The sequence below is a fragment of the Colobus angolensis genome, unplaced genomic scaffold (assembly GCF_000951035.1).
Source record: "Colobus angolensis palliatus isolate OR3802 unplaced genomic scaffold, Cang.pa_1.0 Scaffold189, whole genome shotgun sequence".
Lineage (NCBI taxonomy): Eukaryota > Metazoa > Chordata > Mammalia > Primates > Cercopithecidae > Colobus > Colobus angolensis.
Window position 1 is genome coordinate 3,383,636 of NW_012115032.1, and position 16,849 is coordinate 3,400,484.

Below are 16,849 nucleotides of genomic sequence, written 5' to 3' on the forward strand. Positions count from 1 at the left end.
GATAAAGGAGTAATCTCGTGGAGAAAATTTGTGTGAGTAAATGAGCATATTTTTTACTTTTCTGAATAGCACAGGAATGCATTTAAATGTTTCATATTTGAAAAGCATGCCTTTTTCTTTATCTGAAAAACAGAATTATCTTCTCAAAAAATAAATCAGTTTGATTCTGTACTAGAAAATTTACCAGACTGTTATTTTCACTATGTTTGAGACAGCTGTCTATTTTCACAAGAAAGTGTTATGTTAGTAACTAAATTGGCTGCCTATTAGCATGGACTAAATGAGAAACAGTGTGTTAATAAAGTTAGAAAAGTTCTATGATTCTGACACAACATTTGTTTACTAGATGAAAAGTCATTTTAAATACAAATGATGAATGAATTTTCACACTGTTAAAGCATCATTAACTTCCTGTGGTAGCAAATGGAGAATGTATCTTCTTAGCAGTTATTCCGTATGTTGTTCCCTAAATATCTGCTTTTCAATTGCTTATTGTCACAAAAAATATTAAGACTTTCTCTCATCTACCTGTTTGAATTATATTACATTGTCAGAAATGGACATATGAAAGGAGTAAAAAAATACTTAATGTTCTAAATTATTTAATTTAGATAGGCATCATTATTATAGCTTGAGAGCATTTAAATTTTTCTAAATAATTTTATTTCATTGTATGCAATATAAAGGATTCAGCTTTCTAGGTTTTGTTTAAACAGGTTTTGTTTTAAGACCAAATTTACCACTCATTACCTTTCCTTTATTCAGTCATCTGCATATCCTGACTCTAGAAATTGTTAGTTCCTGGTCCATTGTCTCGCCCTTTCTCCATCCTTACTTATGTCACAAGATTTGATGACTTCAGTAACCATGTAGATGATATTCCAGTATCTCTAAATGTCTTGAATTTTTCTCCCTCAATGATTTTATTCTCAAATCTACCTTGTACTCTCCTTTCCATGCTGATATTCTAGACCTTGCTATTATCAAAATTGCAATTCTTTCATCATTTCAACTTCAAGATCTTACTTTCCAGCTGTTTCTTTCTGCAATTCTCTTTCTAACAATTCACGTCTGATGGCTAAAAATCACTATAACGTATTCGTTTATTCATCCAACATCTATTTACCTTTATACTCTGTGTCATGCTGTGGGCTACCGGCTGAGGATACAACATTAAGCAAATAGACCTAAGTATTTGCCTTTAGGAGCCAATGCACTGTTGGGAGAGAGACGCTGAACAAAATAAAAACTTCAAAACCAATTGTGTATTTGGTTTTGGAGTGGAGAGTGAGAATTGAATTCAAGATGAATACTAGAAGGTTAGATTGATTGTGCAGGTGAGATATGATGATATCTTGAAATAAGGTGATATTAATATTGAATGGGAGAGAAGTGGTTGGCTGTACAATATATTGGAAGTTGAATAAATGGTATGCACAATGATAGGTTTTGAGAAAAATGAGGACAGAGAAGAGGTGGACTGTTGCATCATACTATAATGGGGAGGACTTCAGGAGCACACAGATGTGGAGAAGATGAGGAGTGTGGTCTTGGACCTGGGGCCATATTTCTCTGAGAAATATGGAGGCACAAAATAGGCATATGGATACAGAAGAATCTTAGTCTGGAAATAAAAATATTTTAAAAACAGATACTTTTTAAAGACATGAAAGTGAGTAAAATTATCTATAGTGGAGTTATAGCCTGCGTAGAAAAATGTAGGGCCACATCCTGACTCCCTTCGAGTTTTAAAGTCAGGAAAACAACAACAACAACAAAAGACTAGCAGGCAAAGGATATTGAGGAGAATCCAGCAGCGCGTACACACACACACACCACGCACGTGCGCGCGCACACACAGACGCACACAATTGTGATTTAAACAATGTTGAGACAGAGTAGGATTTCAAGAGTGAGGTGGGAGGTGGTAGTGGTGTTGGTTGAATGTTTCCAAGAGGTCGGTCAATTTGTACTTTGAAAAGTGCTCACAGATTTTGGCAAAAGAGAGATCTTTGTCCATCTCAACTAGAGTCATTTTTATAAAATTGGTTTTGAAGAAACTACGTGCAAGTGTAAATGGAATGTGAGAAAATGGAGAGAACTTAAGTACAGAGAAAAGTATGTGTGTCCTTTTTCTTATAGTTGCAATTTACTTAAGTAAATTTCACATGTAAATGATGTAAATTTACATGATAGGCATGTAAATTATTTTTAATGCTTAGTTCCCTTTTGTCATTTTTTCTGATTATTTCCTTAAGATGCATTTCTAAAAGTCATCATCGTCATTATATCATTATTATTATTGGCGAAAGAGTATGAATGTAGTGTCATTAAAAGTGTCTATTGATTTAGTTGATTCTATTAAGTTTTGTTTTGTATTTGGGGTTACATTTTGTTTTTCATGTTCTACCACTCCTAGGTGAATTAAGAAGCACTCTATGTAAGAGCATAAAATAAAGAATAAATAGTTTCTTAACTTCCAGATAAATTTACTTAAATGAGCATAAGTTCCTCTAGCAAGTCTATAATTGATCGGCTTTGCACAAATTATCCCACGTTTCTATACTGGGTAGCATTTTTCTTATCTTCATAAACAAAGAGTAGTATATCTAAATCACTACATGGCAAGTTTTTAGTAGACAGATTTTTAGAGGAATATTATGTTTATAGCAAAATTGAGTAGAAGGTGCAGAGATCTCCTGCGTATCCATTACGCTACACATTATGTAGCCTTCCCCCACCCCATTACCAGCATCAACCACCAGAATGACACATTTACTACCATTGATGAATCTGTTTTTCCACATAATTGTCAGCCAAGGCCCATAGTTTACGTTGGAATTCACTGTTGGTGTTGTACATTTTACAGATTTAGACAAATCTGTCCACCATTATACCATTATACAGAGTGGTTTTATTATCCTAAAAATTCTCTGGGTTCATCTATTAGTACTCAATAAAATTTGTAGCTATTGTTTTGTCTTACATAAAATTTACTTATTAGTAAGTCCTCATGTTAAGTCCTCATTAATTATGGATAAAATAATCTGAGTAGACTGATTTTGTGTTCTCCTGTATTTTAAATTATTTTCTTCCATGTTAGCATTTGCGTATTTCTCCTCTATAAATATACTTACAGACTCAAAGATCCATTGAATATGAGTTAACATTATAGTAAACTTTGCTATGAAAGAATTAAATTGTTACTTTTAATATTTATGTTTTGTGTGTTTTAGAGTATCTAATTTATTGGCAGAACATAGCCCACTAGGATCTGGGACCTACAGATCAGTAGGTGAATGGTTAGAGGCAATCAAGATGGGCCGGTATACAGAGATTTTCATGGAAAATGGATACAGTTCAATGGACGCTGTGGCTCAGGTGACCTTGGAGTGAGTAATTTTTCTGATAATTTTTACATAATTGCTGGGGCAAGAAAAATTGTTCAAAAACCAATTTGGATGAGGTCAAGGGAAATCAGTTAACCTTTGTGGATGTGTGGCAGCTCTCAAAGAAGCCTCATCATCTTTAGCCTGTATTGTTAACAACTGCATGGTTAATGCTACGTGTGGCCAGTATCTTTGCTTGTTTACTTCAAACAAACAACATTGACATACTTGAATAATTGGAATAACAGCTCCTTGGCAAAATACTGGTGTTTTGTGTTGTGGAAAAGATGTTTTCTTGACAAGTTTTTTATACTGGTATCTATGTTATATGAATGTAAATACCAAACAAAATAAACTGTAAGCACAACTGGTGTGGCTAGTCCTACATAAGGACCAAACATATTTGTACATTTCGGCTCTCTACGATGAATACCAAGGTAACAACAGCTTAAACAAAGCTTCCCTGGCAGGATCTCATTTAATTTCTAAGTGGTGCACCTTACATTCTTGCAATCTAAGGACGTGTCAGATCCTGCCTCTGATTTGTTATTTGGTACAATCTCAGTGGAACCAATTGTGCCGTTTTCTGTTTGCACGTTTAAGATAAAATTTATCAAATCTTATTAAATAAAAATCACTAAAGTTAAATATTAAATTCTTTAAGGTTGTAAGTTGTTTGTATTTTATTATATACTCTGTACATGTGGTTGTTTTAGCCTAATTGTTATTTGTGAAAATTAACTGTCTTTATGGTGGTTCCATCTAGATTACATTAACATTAATGTTTTAGCCTGTGAATACAATGATAACTAACTTCAAATTACCTGCCAATTCAAAGGTTAAAATACTGTAAGGTTTAGGAAATGGTAGAATATTGTGAAGCACTAAACCATAGTTGTTATTTCATTTCGACACATGATATGATCATTGAGGAGTTCTCATTCACCATCTCTATTACTCTGGCATTCTTTGATTCATTGAATTCACTGCTCCTCACCACAAAAGGTAACAGGGTACCACCATTTATCACCAATTAATATCTCATTCTCAACATTTTCTTTCTTCATACCGATAACTAAAAGGACCTGAAACCAGCCACTCAGTTTCCTTTCTTAATTTACTGAATCTCATTCTCATGGTCCGCCAAATCATATCTACTTGATGACACATATGCTTTGTCCATTATTTCTTTGGACACTCAAGGAACCCATTTGTGCTATATTTAAAGTAGTATACTGAAAAATTTACTGATAATTTAAAACTATTTTTACATGATTGCTATTTAATTTTTCAGTAAAAATGGTCATTTTAATTTATTAAAGTCATTTGTCATTTTATATTAAAATGATATTGTAGGTATTTCTTCTACCCAATGTCGGATTACTTGTAAATATATAATAAAATTATTTGCATTAAACAATGTCTCCTTTTTATTAAAATAGCACATTTTCTGTACATAGTTACATCTACTACATTTTTGCTTCTTCCTTCAAAAAATAGTTATAATCACAAATTATAGTTTTTGCATTAGTTACTTGTGTTTTACTTATATCTTTGGGGTCCCAAAATACTATAATATGTTGAATATTTTAGCATTATAATTTCACATTTTTCTTATTCCTTTTTTTTCTGTTTCTTTCCTATCTGCTCCTTTATCCCCAAATGTTCTTTAGTTTTTGTTTTCTTTCAAGCACTAATAACCTCTTATGTCTTATCATAATAATTCTTCTCCAGCTTCTTGCTTCTTGCTGTATTGCCTTTATTCAAACATTTTGTCTTTTAATTCATTTACTCTGACCAGAAGAGTAAAGTTACATTGGGAGACTTACCAGCATTTTCCCATTCAGAAAATATTGGTCTCACTATGGTAACTGCTCCAAATTCTCAGGGGTCATAATCATTAATACATTTCTTACCAGGAATTGGGCCCACAGATCCTAACTCCAAGAAAGCTGTTTTTTTTGGGAGAGCCCAGGCACTTTAAATTTAACTACATGCCCCCTTGTTTCCTCTGCTTTCAACTATATGTTTTTCAACTGTAAAAGCATTTATCAAAACATTAAGTCACTCAAGTAATCAGTTACTTGTTTGGTCAAAAATTTTTTTAAAAAAAGTTCATCTGTTCATTTTGCCTACTCTCTTCCAAAAAAAAAGTCAGTCATTGCTAAGGACTAGTGGCAAAGGAGATAGGATTATCAGCAAAAGAAAAAGACCAGTTCTCAAAACACCTTGATACTGATTTTTCACACATAGTCTTTACCCCATATTAATTTTATGAAGGCTGTATAATAAAATAATAAAATATAATTTTTAGAGTTATTGTCAGAAGATAATAGAAGTTGAGAATGGAAGAATACATTCATAACTGTTGTAAATACTTAGGAAAAATGTGAAAATCAATTCATATAAAGCAAATAGTCCAACTACCATATTTAAAAACTACATTGTAATTTGTGACATCAAATTTGTTTTCAAAGTGGGCTTAGTAAAAAGCAATAAATATACAATTTTCAGAACTACATACTTTGGTTAAAAATCTCCATCACTTCACTTGTATGTGGATTGTTGCCAGTACGTGCATGTATAGCTAAATATTGAAAGGTAATGAAGAATGTGGAGGTCTTAGAGTCAAAGCATATTCATGAAAGTGGCTTTCAATCTTAGATGTGTTTGTCTGCTACTCTTTGTGCCTAAACCTTGCTATTCTGTGTTCAGTATTCATATGAAAACAATTGTGGCAATAATGGTGCAAACCATCTCATCTTGTGTAAGTGCAGTGGATTATTGTCGATAGGGATAATTGTGAGAATGAGAAGAGTTGAAAATTGAATCCAAACATTTCAGTTAAGGACAGAATCACAGCTACTTTTTAAACTTCTTTTCAGATCAGTACTGTCAACCTTTGGTTATTCAGAAAAGGAGGAAAATCCAATAAATTTAAATATTACACCAATTGTGTGTCAGCTGAAGAGGTTCCTGTTATCAGCAGTTACTGGAATAGAGTCTTAAACTAATAAAATGAAAGTTCTAAAAATACAGAGCCAAAATCTTTACAGATTAATACAAATAGATTTATTCACTTATCAATAAGTCATTACGCATGATTTATTATGCACTTAAAGTACACATAGGAGTACCTACTGTCCTCTGTATTCTAGCCTCATCCATTGAGAACCATTAACAGACCATAGTTAGATCTCTTTTTGCCAAATGTAATATATTTATCTCGTACAATATCTATATCATTGATTGCTAGGGTTCTGCAAAGTTAACAAAAAGAAAAGGACAAACATACAACTGCATGATAAAACTCTGACAAAAGCAATAAATATTGAAGTTTAGGGAATATTCATTAATCTATCTTCTCCCTTCTCCTATCCAGCCAATGTTGGTTGGGGCTAAGTACCAGTGATATGGCTGATATGGCTAAAAGGCGTGTAAAGTATAAGGGAGAAGAATGAGCAAGAGAATGAATCATCTGTAAATAAATTAATGTAAGCCTGAATAATTAAGAGTTGATTATAACATGAACTATATACTTTTTGTTATTCTATTTGTTATTCTGCCATTTTAGCATCATTAATATCAGTGCTTTTCCATTGTTTAATACTATTGAATAATGTTTGAAAAAATACTGAAATGTAAACCCAACAATGACAGTTCATAACATTTGGAGCTTTTCTAAAAGCAATCAATTTTGTCAACAAAATCCAAACTATCTTTTATGTAACAATGCTAGTCTCATCATGTTTAGATTCATAAGCCTATATCAAAATGTAATTCGGTATCGCTAGAATTGATCTTCAATATTACTTAAGATTATACATGATCATGATAAAATTTGTGTAATACTTATAATGGGAACACACTTAAGACGTTGTGTAGCTGTAACATTTTCTACTTAGAAAAATAAAATTAAAAAATGCGTATCTTCTACCATTTCCAAATTATTTTTCAAAAATTATTGTACATAGGGTAGCGGTATCATTATTATTTTTATTTCCATGAAATTTATGTAATTAATGCTAAGTTGAGAATTTAATATGTGATTTAGACAGTAAAATGGGAATTACTGGAAACAAGAAATGTGAGATTAAACTACTTAAAAGAAAATACCTTAAAGTATTTAGCAATATTTGAACAGTTATTTAACCTTTAAACATCTTCTAATACGGTGTTAATTCTCATCTGTAGTGTTATTAAAATATATTAAGATGCATTTCAAAGAAACTACTTAGTTGCTGAGAACAATTTTAACTTGCATAAATAATCTTATCTCTCCACGTTTCCACTGAAAATCACATTGTATAAAGGTATATGTACGTTGCATGCATTATGATAGTTATCCTGTCCTCTAAATCTCTTCACCTTAGTTTGACAGTTTTTCAAATAACACGTCAGATTTAAAGAAAAACAACAGAATGTCATGAGAGAAGACATCATTTATTCAGTATGTAAAATTCAATGTTTTGTTTCTATAATTCTATTTCTCCCCTGGGGAGATAGGGTTTAGGATGGGATGAAAAGGAAAGACAGAGAAGTTAAAAGAAGAGGAGAAAGTGCCCTTTGACATTCATCTCAATGGATAATCAGATAATAAATTGTACTTGAAATAAAATTTTGTCCTTAGTTCACTGTTAAAATTCAAACAAATTTAACTTGAAATCTGTAAGTATGAAATGTTCTGACAAAATACAAATTTTAATTGTCTATAAACACAAACGATACCCACATTTATTAATCAAATAAAATTCCTCACAATTCTTTAGTATGATATAGTTATCATGAAAAATTTAAACTGCCGGCCGGGCGCGGTGGCTCAAGCCTGTAATCCCAGCACTTTGGGAGGCCGAGACGGGCGGATCACGAGGTCAGGAGATCGAGACCATCCTGGCTAAGATGGTGAAACCCCGTCTCTACTAAAAAATACAAAAAACTAGCTGGGCGAGATGGCGGGCGCCTGTAGTCCCAGCTACTTGGGAGCCCGAGGCAGGAGAATGGTGTGAACCCGGGAGGCGGAGCTTGCAGTGAGCTGAGATCCGGCCACTGCACTCCAGCCCCAGCCCGGGCAACAGAGCGAGACTCCGTCTCAAAAAAAAAAAAAAAAAAGAAAGAAAAATTTAAACTGCCAAAACATTGAGTGAGCTAGAGTCTTTCTTGTTCTCAAGTCATATCCAGAAGATTACATTATATTGTTATCTAATATATAACAAGTTAAGACACTAGAAATAAAAATAAGTTGCTAGTGATTTGATATCCTTTAGACAAAACCAAGATTTGGAATATGGAAACACATACACACTTCAAATTTAAATTTTGTGATTGTATGTATAAATTCCATGTTTGAAGGAGAACTTATAAATTCTTTCAAGTCATTCAGAATAAACAGTAGTGGTTATTTTCAAAGGCTCATTCCTAGTCATTCCTAATAATTAACATAGCAATCATGACTTATGCATTTTAAGCCTATATATTATTACAACCTTATTTCTAAATCTGGATTCATTAGTATTTCTTATTGGTTTATAAAACATATGATAAAACACATATTTTAAAACTTTGTTTCTAGTCCTAATTAAATTAGCCAGCAGAGACGGTTTCAGGTTAAGAAAAAATGTTCATCCTTTTTCTCTTAGCTGTGATCCAGTTTGCTAGTGAACACCCATGAATACCCAAATCTACGTAATTCTTTATAATCATTAATTTACTTGTGGAAGCATGAGAATATTAGTGCATAACAGAAACTACCATGGTCATATTTGGTGACCATAGCCCCAGGCAAAGTATGTGTTTTGTTCCCTTCATTAGATATTTTCTTTTAGAATTTTGGATATTTTAAATTACATTTACAGAGTTCTCATTTTACAGATGAATAAATTATTGCATATAGTTTGAAGTGCTTTACTCAAAATCATCTCTTAGAATTATGATAAATTAAAAGTATAGACTTGGGTGTTAGGTACTTGATATTAGCCCTAACTTGGTTACTCATTTGGCTGTGTTATATAGCTAAGAAATTTAAATTATCTAAGCCTTTGTTTCTTCATCCATAAAAGGAAATTTAAAAATCTGTATCATACAGTTATTGACATTTCTAGCATACAGGACATATGTCTATTAAGTGTCACGAATATATATGTGTCTAAATTGGTGTGTGAATATGGTTATAAAGTGTCACCAATTTATATGTGTGAAAAAAAAATATATATATATATGATTCTCAACCAGGGGAGATTTTGCCACTCAGGGTAAATTGTCAATGACAATTTATCTTGTCAAAATGAAGGCCTGATCGTGGTGCAATGCTTCTGGTATATAGTGGGCAGAGGCCAAGGATGTAGCCGAATATTCTACAATGCATGAGACAGCACCTCTACAACAAAGAATTATCCAGCCTATAACGTTAACAGATTCAAGGCTGAGAAACTCTGGTTTAGTTGAAAAGAGACAAGATTAAACTCGTGTCTCTTATATTCCTCATTTGGTCTGTAATTAGCTACTTTGTAGTCTATTCCATTATTAATAATAATGATTTTGTTTCGAAGCTAATTTTACTAATTTTTAAGTTTCCCTGAGGATTGTCTTCCATGCCATCTCTACTGCTGTTATTATTTTTATGTTCCAATCTGGTATCTTTTAGTTGTAATAATTTTTAAGCTTACTGTTTAATATTCACATTCTAAAAATCAAATATGTTTCCATCACAAATATCAATAGCATTTTTTTTGGTGGGGGTAGCTACTTGCCATTTCCTAAAACTCTCATAACAAATAAAGAAACCATAAAGGGAAAAGAGAACTAAAATATTATTTTCAAAAAATATTTCCAATACTAGTATACACAGAGCCTTGGCATCCTTTAATTTCTATTCTCTGATAATTACGAGTTTCTTTGAATTCAAAGAACAATTAAAAATATTCAGTTTCTACCTGTAATGATTCTAATGTCTAATGTAATTAATTCATTAGAACTCTAAGAAAATCTGAAATTAAAACACACACTGAATGGAAAAAGGTTCCACTTTTCACATAATGTGTTCAATAAGGTAATTACCTAGAGAAGTCTAATATGGCAAACATCTTTGTCATTTAAGATTTTGAATTTTTGATGCTTATTTTTTCATGTAATTAATGCTTATAATTTGCCAAACATACCTGACAAATACATACTTTAGGGGAATAGCATTCCTCAATATCCTGTAAAAGAATGTTTGAAAACTATGGCTACTTGTTTTGAACTCCGTAATATGTTGTTAGTTTAGAAATCTAAATATTCATAATTTTATTTTGAATAATAAGAATGTTGAAAAAAATGCACAGAAGTATCTTGATTGAAAGTGTTCTGAAAGCATGTAATCTTCAGCATGTTGTAAATGCCAGGAGAGCTTGGATATTGTTTGATTAAAAAAAAAAAGTTCTGGTACTTTTAGTATAAAGTAAAAAAACAAAAACAAAAAACAAAAAACATAAAACATTGTTATAAAAACAGTGTAGTGGTGATTATCTCCTGAAGATGTCTGTTATATAAAATGGCTGTATAGAATGAGTCGTTTTATGACTTTGGTATTCAACTGCTTAGCTATAAAATATTGAAAGTCTATTTTAAGCTTCTCTTAGCAAGAAAAGTGCTAATGCATATTGTGGAGCTGGAGTTTCAAAACTTTTCAATGAAATTGTACCTGTTAACTCTTTATTAGTAATAATGTGCAAATTTGTGTTATCACCACTCTGGACCACCAAAATAGTGATGTCCACAAATAAAAGCAAATATGTATTATATCATTCCTCATTATAAATATTTTTTGACTAACAGATTCTGGAGGTATAATTTTAGAGCCTAACGTTTAAAAATTAGACTCTGTATGTCTAAATTAGGACTGTAATCTAACTAGTGTCTGCACTGTTTGCCCCTTTGCCAACATGAAATATTGAGGTGTGCTGCAAATTGAATCAATACATCCAATGTGTGCTTTCTTCATGCAGGGATTTGAGACGGCTTGGAGTGACTCTTGTCGGTCACCAGAAGAAGATCATGAACAGCCTTCAAGAAATGAAGGTGCAGCTGGTAAATGGAATGGTGCCATTGTAACTTCATGTAAATGTCACTTCTTCAAGTGAATGATTCTGCACTTTGTAAACAGTCTTGAGATTTATTTTAACAAAAAAAGGGTGAAAAGGGAAAACAGTGATTTCTAAACCTTAGAAAAATATTTGCCTCGGCCACAGAATTTGTAATCATGGTTTTACTAAAATCTCCAGTTCTTGGTCCTTAGTCTTCATTTTTCACGAAGCAAACATATCTTGCATTAAAAGGGACATGAGGATAAACGTTATCTTAAGTTATAACAACAGAATCCTTTCCACTACTTCTACAAAATTTTTTACATGAAATACATAAATATATAGCACTTTTATAGACTGAATTAAGGCAACCCCTTTCAAAACTTCCAGGGATCTACTTGAAAGGAAATATTTTATAGCCATTTGTGAGCTAACAAAAGCTACAGTTTACTGAAGTTTGCTTCAAGTCTTAATTGTCTACAAAAGTGTATTGAAGAGCAATATGATTAGATTATTTCTTAATAGATATCTTCTTTTGTAATTTTAAAATGCTGTTACACAGCGTTAAGTTATAGAAACTAGTGTAAAAACATGTTGCTTGATCAAGAAAAAGTACAATACAGGGTGTATATTTATTTTTTGTGTTATAAAATTTACTTTTAGTTGCTCTTCTAGAGATTATTAAGTAATAAATGTGTATATACTGTATAATTTGCAATATACCCAGGAACTGATTTAAGACGGAGTTGTGTGTGTGTTTGCTTGCACATGTGTGTGTTACCATTCTGCTTGCATTTCTAATAGTGTTTTAATTTTAGCAACATGTAGGAGCAAGTGTTCCAGAATGTAACATGAATAGGAGAAATAGGGAAGCAGTAAAACAAAATTTAACACAAGCTTGTGTCTCTTTTCCTCTCGTGCGTCCAAAAGCTAATCTCTTTATTCACTAAAAGGAAATGTGTATAAGACTAAATCCCCTTTGGCTTCTTAAAAACACTTTGTGATATCAGTGACAATGCAGTTCTTGTAGTCATTAATCTTGTACCCCTGTAAGAAATTTCACCTTTCTGAGTCCTAAAAAGTATCTTGTCAAGCAAAGTTGACACCGAAGGGCACATTTTCAGCAGGATGTAGAAAGATTTAACTGTGCAGGCTTCTGTTAATGTTGGTAAATCCAGGCACATAGCATGAAGCATCACCCTTAAGTGTTAATCCTTTGTAACCATTCCCATTTTGACTCAGTTCTAGGAATTTTGACTCTAAGGCAGCAATGGGATTATGACAAATATATACATATATATGTACACACACATAAATATATATATATATATATGCTTCTTTCCCTTCAGAATTTTATTTCAAGAATTGACAAGTTTTATTTGTAATGGATGTTTATTCATTTGTTAATTTCATTTTATATTCAGTTACATAGCATTGAGTTTATTTTAATGAAACAATCCAAGGTATTATGTAATTAGACTTATTAAGGAATATAACATATCTTCTATGTATGCTCTATATACCACACATGATGAAGACTTATATTGGTGATACAAATTATGCAGTGTATTAGAAATTGTACAAAATTGAGCTCCTGAGATAACCAACATTTTTGTATTATTACACTTTATAAAAATTATGGAATGTCATGTGATTATTTAAAAAGCAGAGCATTTAAATAAAATACAGCCTACTCATGATTATCAATGTTATTAATACAGTAGATCAGAGAAACCTGGATTAATGAAATTTCTCAGAAATATAGTCACATTATATTAATGATATTCTGTTTTCCAAGCACTTGTTTTACTTGAACGTTAACGTACATAAGAATAAATTTTGAGAAATAACTCCTTCCTATTCTGCCCACCCTTTACTTAAGCAGTAAAGTACCTCTTTTCTAAAGAACCAGGAAGCATCAAAACAACAACAAAGATCTAAACAATTTTCAAATGATATATTCAGTTCTCATAATAATAAGGGCTATATACCATGGGTCCACACAAACTGTGCTGCAAACATATAATCTATTAGTTTAGTGAAATTTCCAGAGATGTGAATTTAATATTTTCTTGATAAAATCATAAATAGGCATCACCATTATTAAAGATGCATTTGTTCATTTCAATAAACAGAAAATTAATGAAACAAATTACTTTTATACAAAATAAATGGAGATTGTGTTGCACTTTATTGAATTTTATAGAAATATTCAAATCTAAGTGATAAAGTAACAATTGAGAAACTTCAAAATGAAAGCCTTATTGATTCAAAAGGAAAATTATCATATTCTTTAGGGCTGACGAATTTGCCACAATTGCTTAGACATAACAAAAATATTTTCTACATTGTTTTCCAACTTTATATGCTGAAAGATAATTGTGAGGTCAGGGTGGAGTATATCTAAGTGACTAGAACTTTAAGTTACAATATAGATTTTCTCTTTTTAACAAAAGAAGAATATAAATTAATTTGGATCAAATTTATTTGTCTTCTTTGCAATCTTGGTGATCATTTTGGAAAGTAAATTGAAAGGAAAGTCAAATAGCCACATAGTTTTCTTTTGCATCTCAATTTGGTTGAGGATTTCTAAGGAAGGTTAATATGACTTTAGAATGAATAAAGAGACTGTCAAACAAAAAGTACTTTCCCTAAAAAAGAGGAAGGAATGTCTTTTTAAAATATTTCTTTTCTATTTTATATACCACCAATTGAAAAATGCCAGTCTCATCTTCAAATGTGAGAAAGCGAACAAGGAGAGGAGTAACTCTAGTAAAATGTAGTGAGGCCATAATCCAAGGCAAAGTTTAACAAATCTTGATTGTGCGATTTCTTATTCTGTTGCTTTATTTTGTCACCCACCAGACTACCAAAAATAAAGCACAGACATGACAATTTTAATACATACAATAGATTTTGCAAATAATACATAATGATATTATAACTGCCAGTAGCAACATCTTAAGGGACATGACTCTTTCACAGTATTGGCCTTTGAAAAATCGGTACAGGAAATAATTTTCAACAGACTGATGCTTGAAGTCACTCAGTTACTACTTTGACTAATCATAATTTGTTTCTAATCTTGTCATTTGCTCATGCATATTATTAATACAGTCAGTTGCTATTTTTGTAATATATTATTTCTATGTAGAAATGTAAAGATTTTGATTTTCCCATATTTTTAAAATTATAATGTGCATGATTTTTCATTTCTTGTATTTTAATTACCAAGTCAGTATTCTAAGATTGTAAAATTACTGTAAAAACTATATTCCAATATTTTATCTAAACTTAAGTGTGGCCAGCATTACTGGTTTCAGAGTTGCCTAAACAGTACAGAATACCCTTAATTCAGTTTGTAAAAGTTTTGACCAGTGTGAAAAAGTAAAGACAGAGTTTCATGGTTCAAGTTTAAAATGGAAAATTAATATCATTTGAGCACTTGTGTGTTTGCATGTCTGCTACTTAATCTCTATTTGAAAGTAAAATATTTTTAACATCATTATTTATGCCATGTAAAGTGGGCTCTCAGAAGCACAAGCACAGATATTTACCTTTGGAAGACATTTTTGGCTATAAAGGTGCATTGAAGGACAAACACTATTTGAGTCAGGTGTTAGAAATTTACCGGATGTATTATATTACATAGTAGAATAAGGTCCTTTTCTCATTTTGTTCTTCCTAAAAATAAGAAAAAAAAGAAAGACAAGTGTGATACTAAACTGTCTTTTACTAACGTCCTGCCAGATATTTAACTTCAAAGTAAGTAAAAAGTAGATACAATATGACGATGATCCTGATGATGATGATGATGATGAATAACTTGAATCAAAATGCTAGCTTTATTTGACATTAATAAGTAGAGTAAGTCATCATTTTTTCAACTCTGTAGTACAGCTGGTTACATTGAATAATTTTCTGTGTTACGCTGTTAATTATATAGTAGTGTATCAAAAGAGAAATAGATAAGAACTTTCTTTTCCTTTCTTATTAATTTATGAAGAAATCTTTTCACACACAAATGATTGAATGTTCTTGTTCAGAATTACCACGTAATCATTGCTTAGAAGCAGACATCAATTCTTTTAAAAGAAAAAAAATCTGTTTATAATAATCAGAATCAAATGTTGTTTGTTTCTTCTAAACCTTAATGGAGAAAATTGAATGTGGCAAAATGTCATGTTTATTCAGGCTGAGAAATGTATTAACAGTAGAAGTTTCAGTGGTCAGCATATCTATGGCTCTTTAGGCTGCTGTAGTTTTATAGTCAATTATTAAAAATTGTGTAAACTGCATTTATAAAAGTCTGAGAATACTTAGACTCAGTCATTTGTTAGTATTTTTATCAAAATCTCTTAGTTTCAGTCATGTCAGAAGCAGCTCTATAGCATATCTTACTCTGTGATATACAACAGGTTATCTCAAGTCCCTGCCTCACAGTTAATTTAAAGAAGGATTAGGATTTCTGTATTTTTTCTCATTTGAACCTTTAAGTGCATTTGGTTTGTGTACATGTTTTTTGTAGTGTAAGATATGAAATTTTATATTTTTTCAGAAAATAAAAAAATATTTGAATACAGTTACATCCGATTGTCATGCTTGACCCTCTCCGGAGAGTTTAAACTTATAGCCTTTGTGTGATGATTTCAGTTACTTCTAATAAAAATGTTTCAACTGATTATGCTAAATATTTTAAAGGCCATCAGCATCCATTTTCTTCAAAAACATACTCATGAGCCTGCATTTAAATAATTTTTGCATATGGAGATTGACACTGAGATTGTAGAACAGGTGCATTACCATGTCAAAATCTAATTAGAAGTTGATTAGTGACAGTGTAATATATTATTTGGAGAAAACAGAAAACTATGCACACTATCTTGGAAACAAACAAACAAAAAAGATCAGCATCAGCCCAAGACTTTCTCATCACCATACGTGTGCTTACGGCAAAGAGCAGAAGAGTTTCATTGTCACAAGAAGAGGTGTCATTTAGTACAAACACCTCCCTCTTTTTGTGTAAGTATTGTATCACATTGGTCTCTTTTTGTAAAAGGCATAGCAAACAATTCACTGTATTCAAGGAAATAAATATTTGTAGTTGTTTGCATTTATATTACAATATGTGACATCATCATGCCTATGGAAATAATCCACAACTCCTTTGCATACGTATAAAATAACTACTACAAATGATATTGTTTAACATTTTAGTATATATTGTATGTAAATAATTCTGAGTTCTTTGCCACTAGGTAGACTATATTTTTGCCTCTGCTTTTTTTCAGAAGTAAAGATTACATGACCAGGTAGAAAGGATGAAGTGGTAGTGAACACGTTAGCATTTAATGAGAATACACCATTCTGTATTTGAACTTTCCACTTTTACCTTTGAGA

General features: G+C 31.6%; 1 protein-coding gene across 4 annotated transcripts in view; it reads left to right on the forward strand.

The window, feature by feature from the left end:
* Nucleotides 1-16,035, forward strand: part of EPHA5 (EPH receptor A5) — a 360,922-nt gene extending 344,887 nt beyond the window's left edge. For all 4 annotated transcript variants that reach the window (XM_011940291.1, XM_011940293.1, XM_011940292.1 and 1 more), the window contains 2 exons: nucleotides 3,237-3,392; nucleotides 11,372-16,035. In XM_011940291.1, coding sequence (XP_011795681.1) covers nucleotides 3,237-3,392; nucleotides 11,372-11,477 — 262 coding nt within the window. In that variant the 3' untranslated portion in view covers nucleotides 11,478-16,035. The remainder of the gene's footprint in view (nucleotides 1-3,236; nucleotides 3,393-11,371) is intronic.
* The last annotated feature ends 814 nt before the right edge of the window (nucleotides 16,036-16,849 follow it).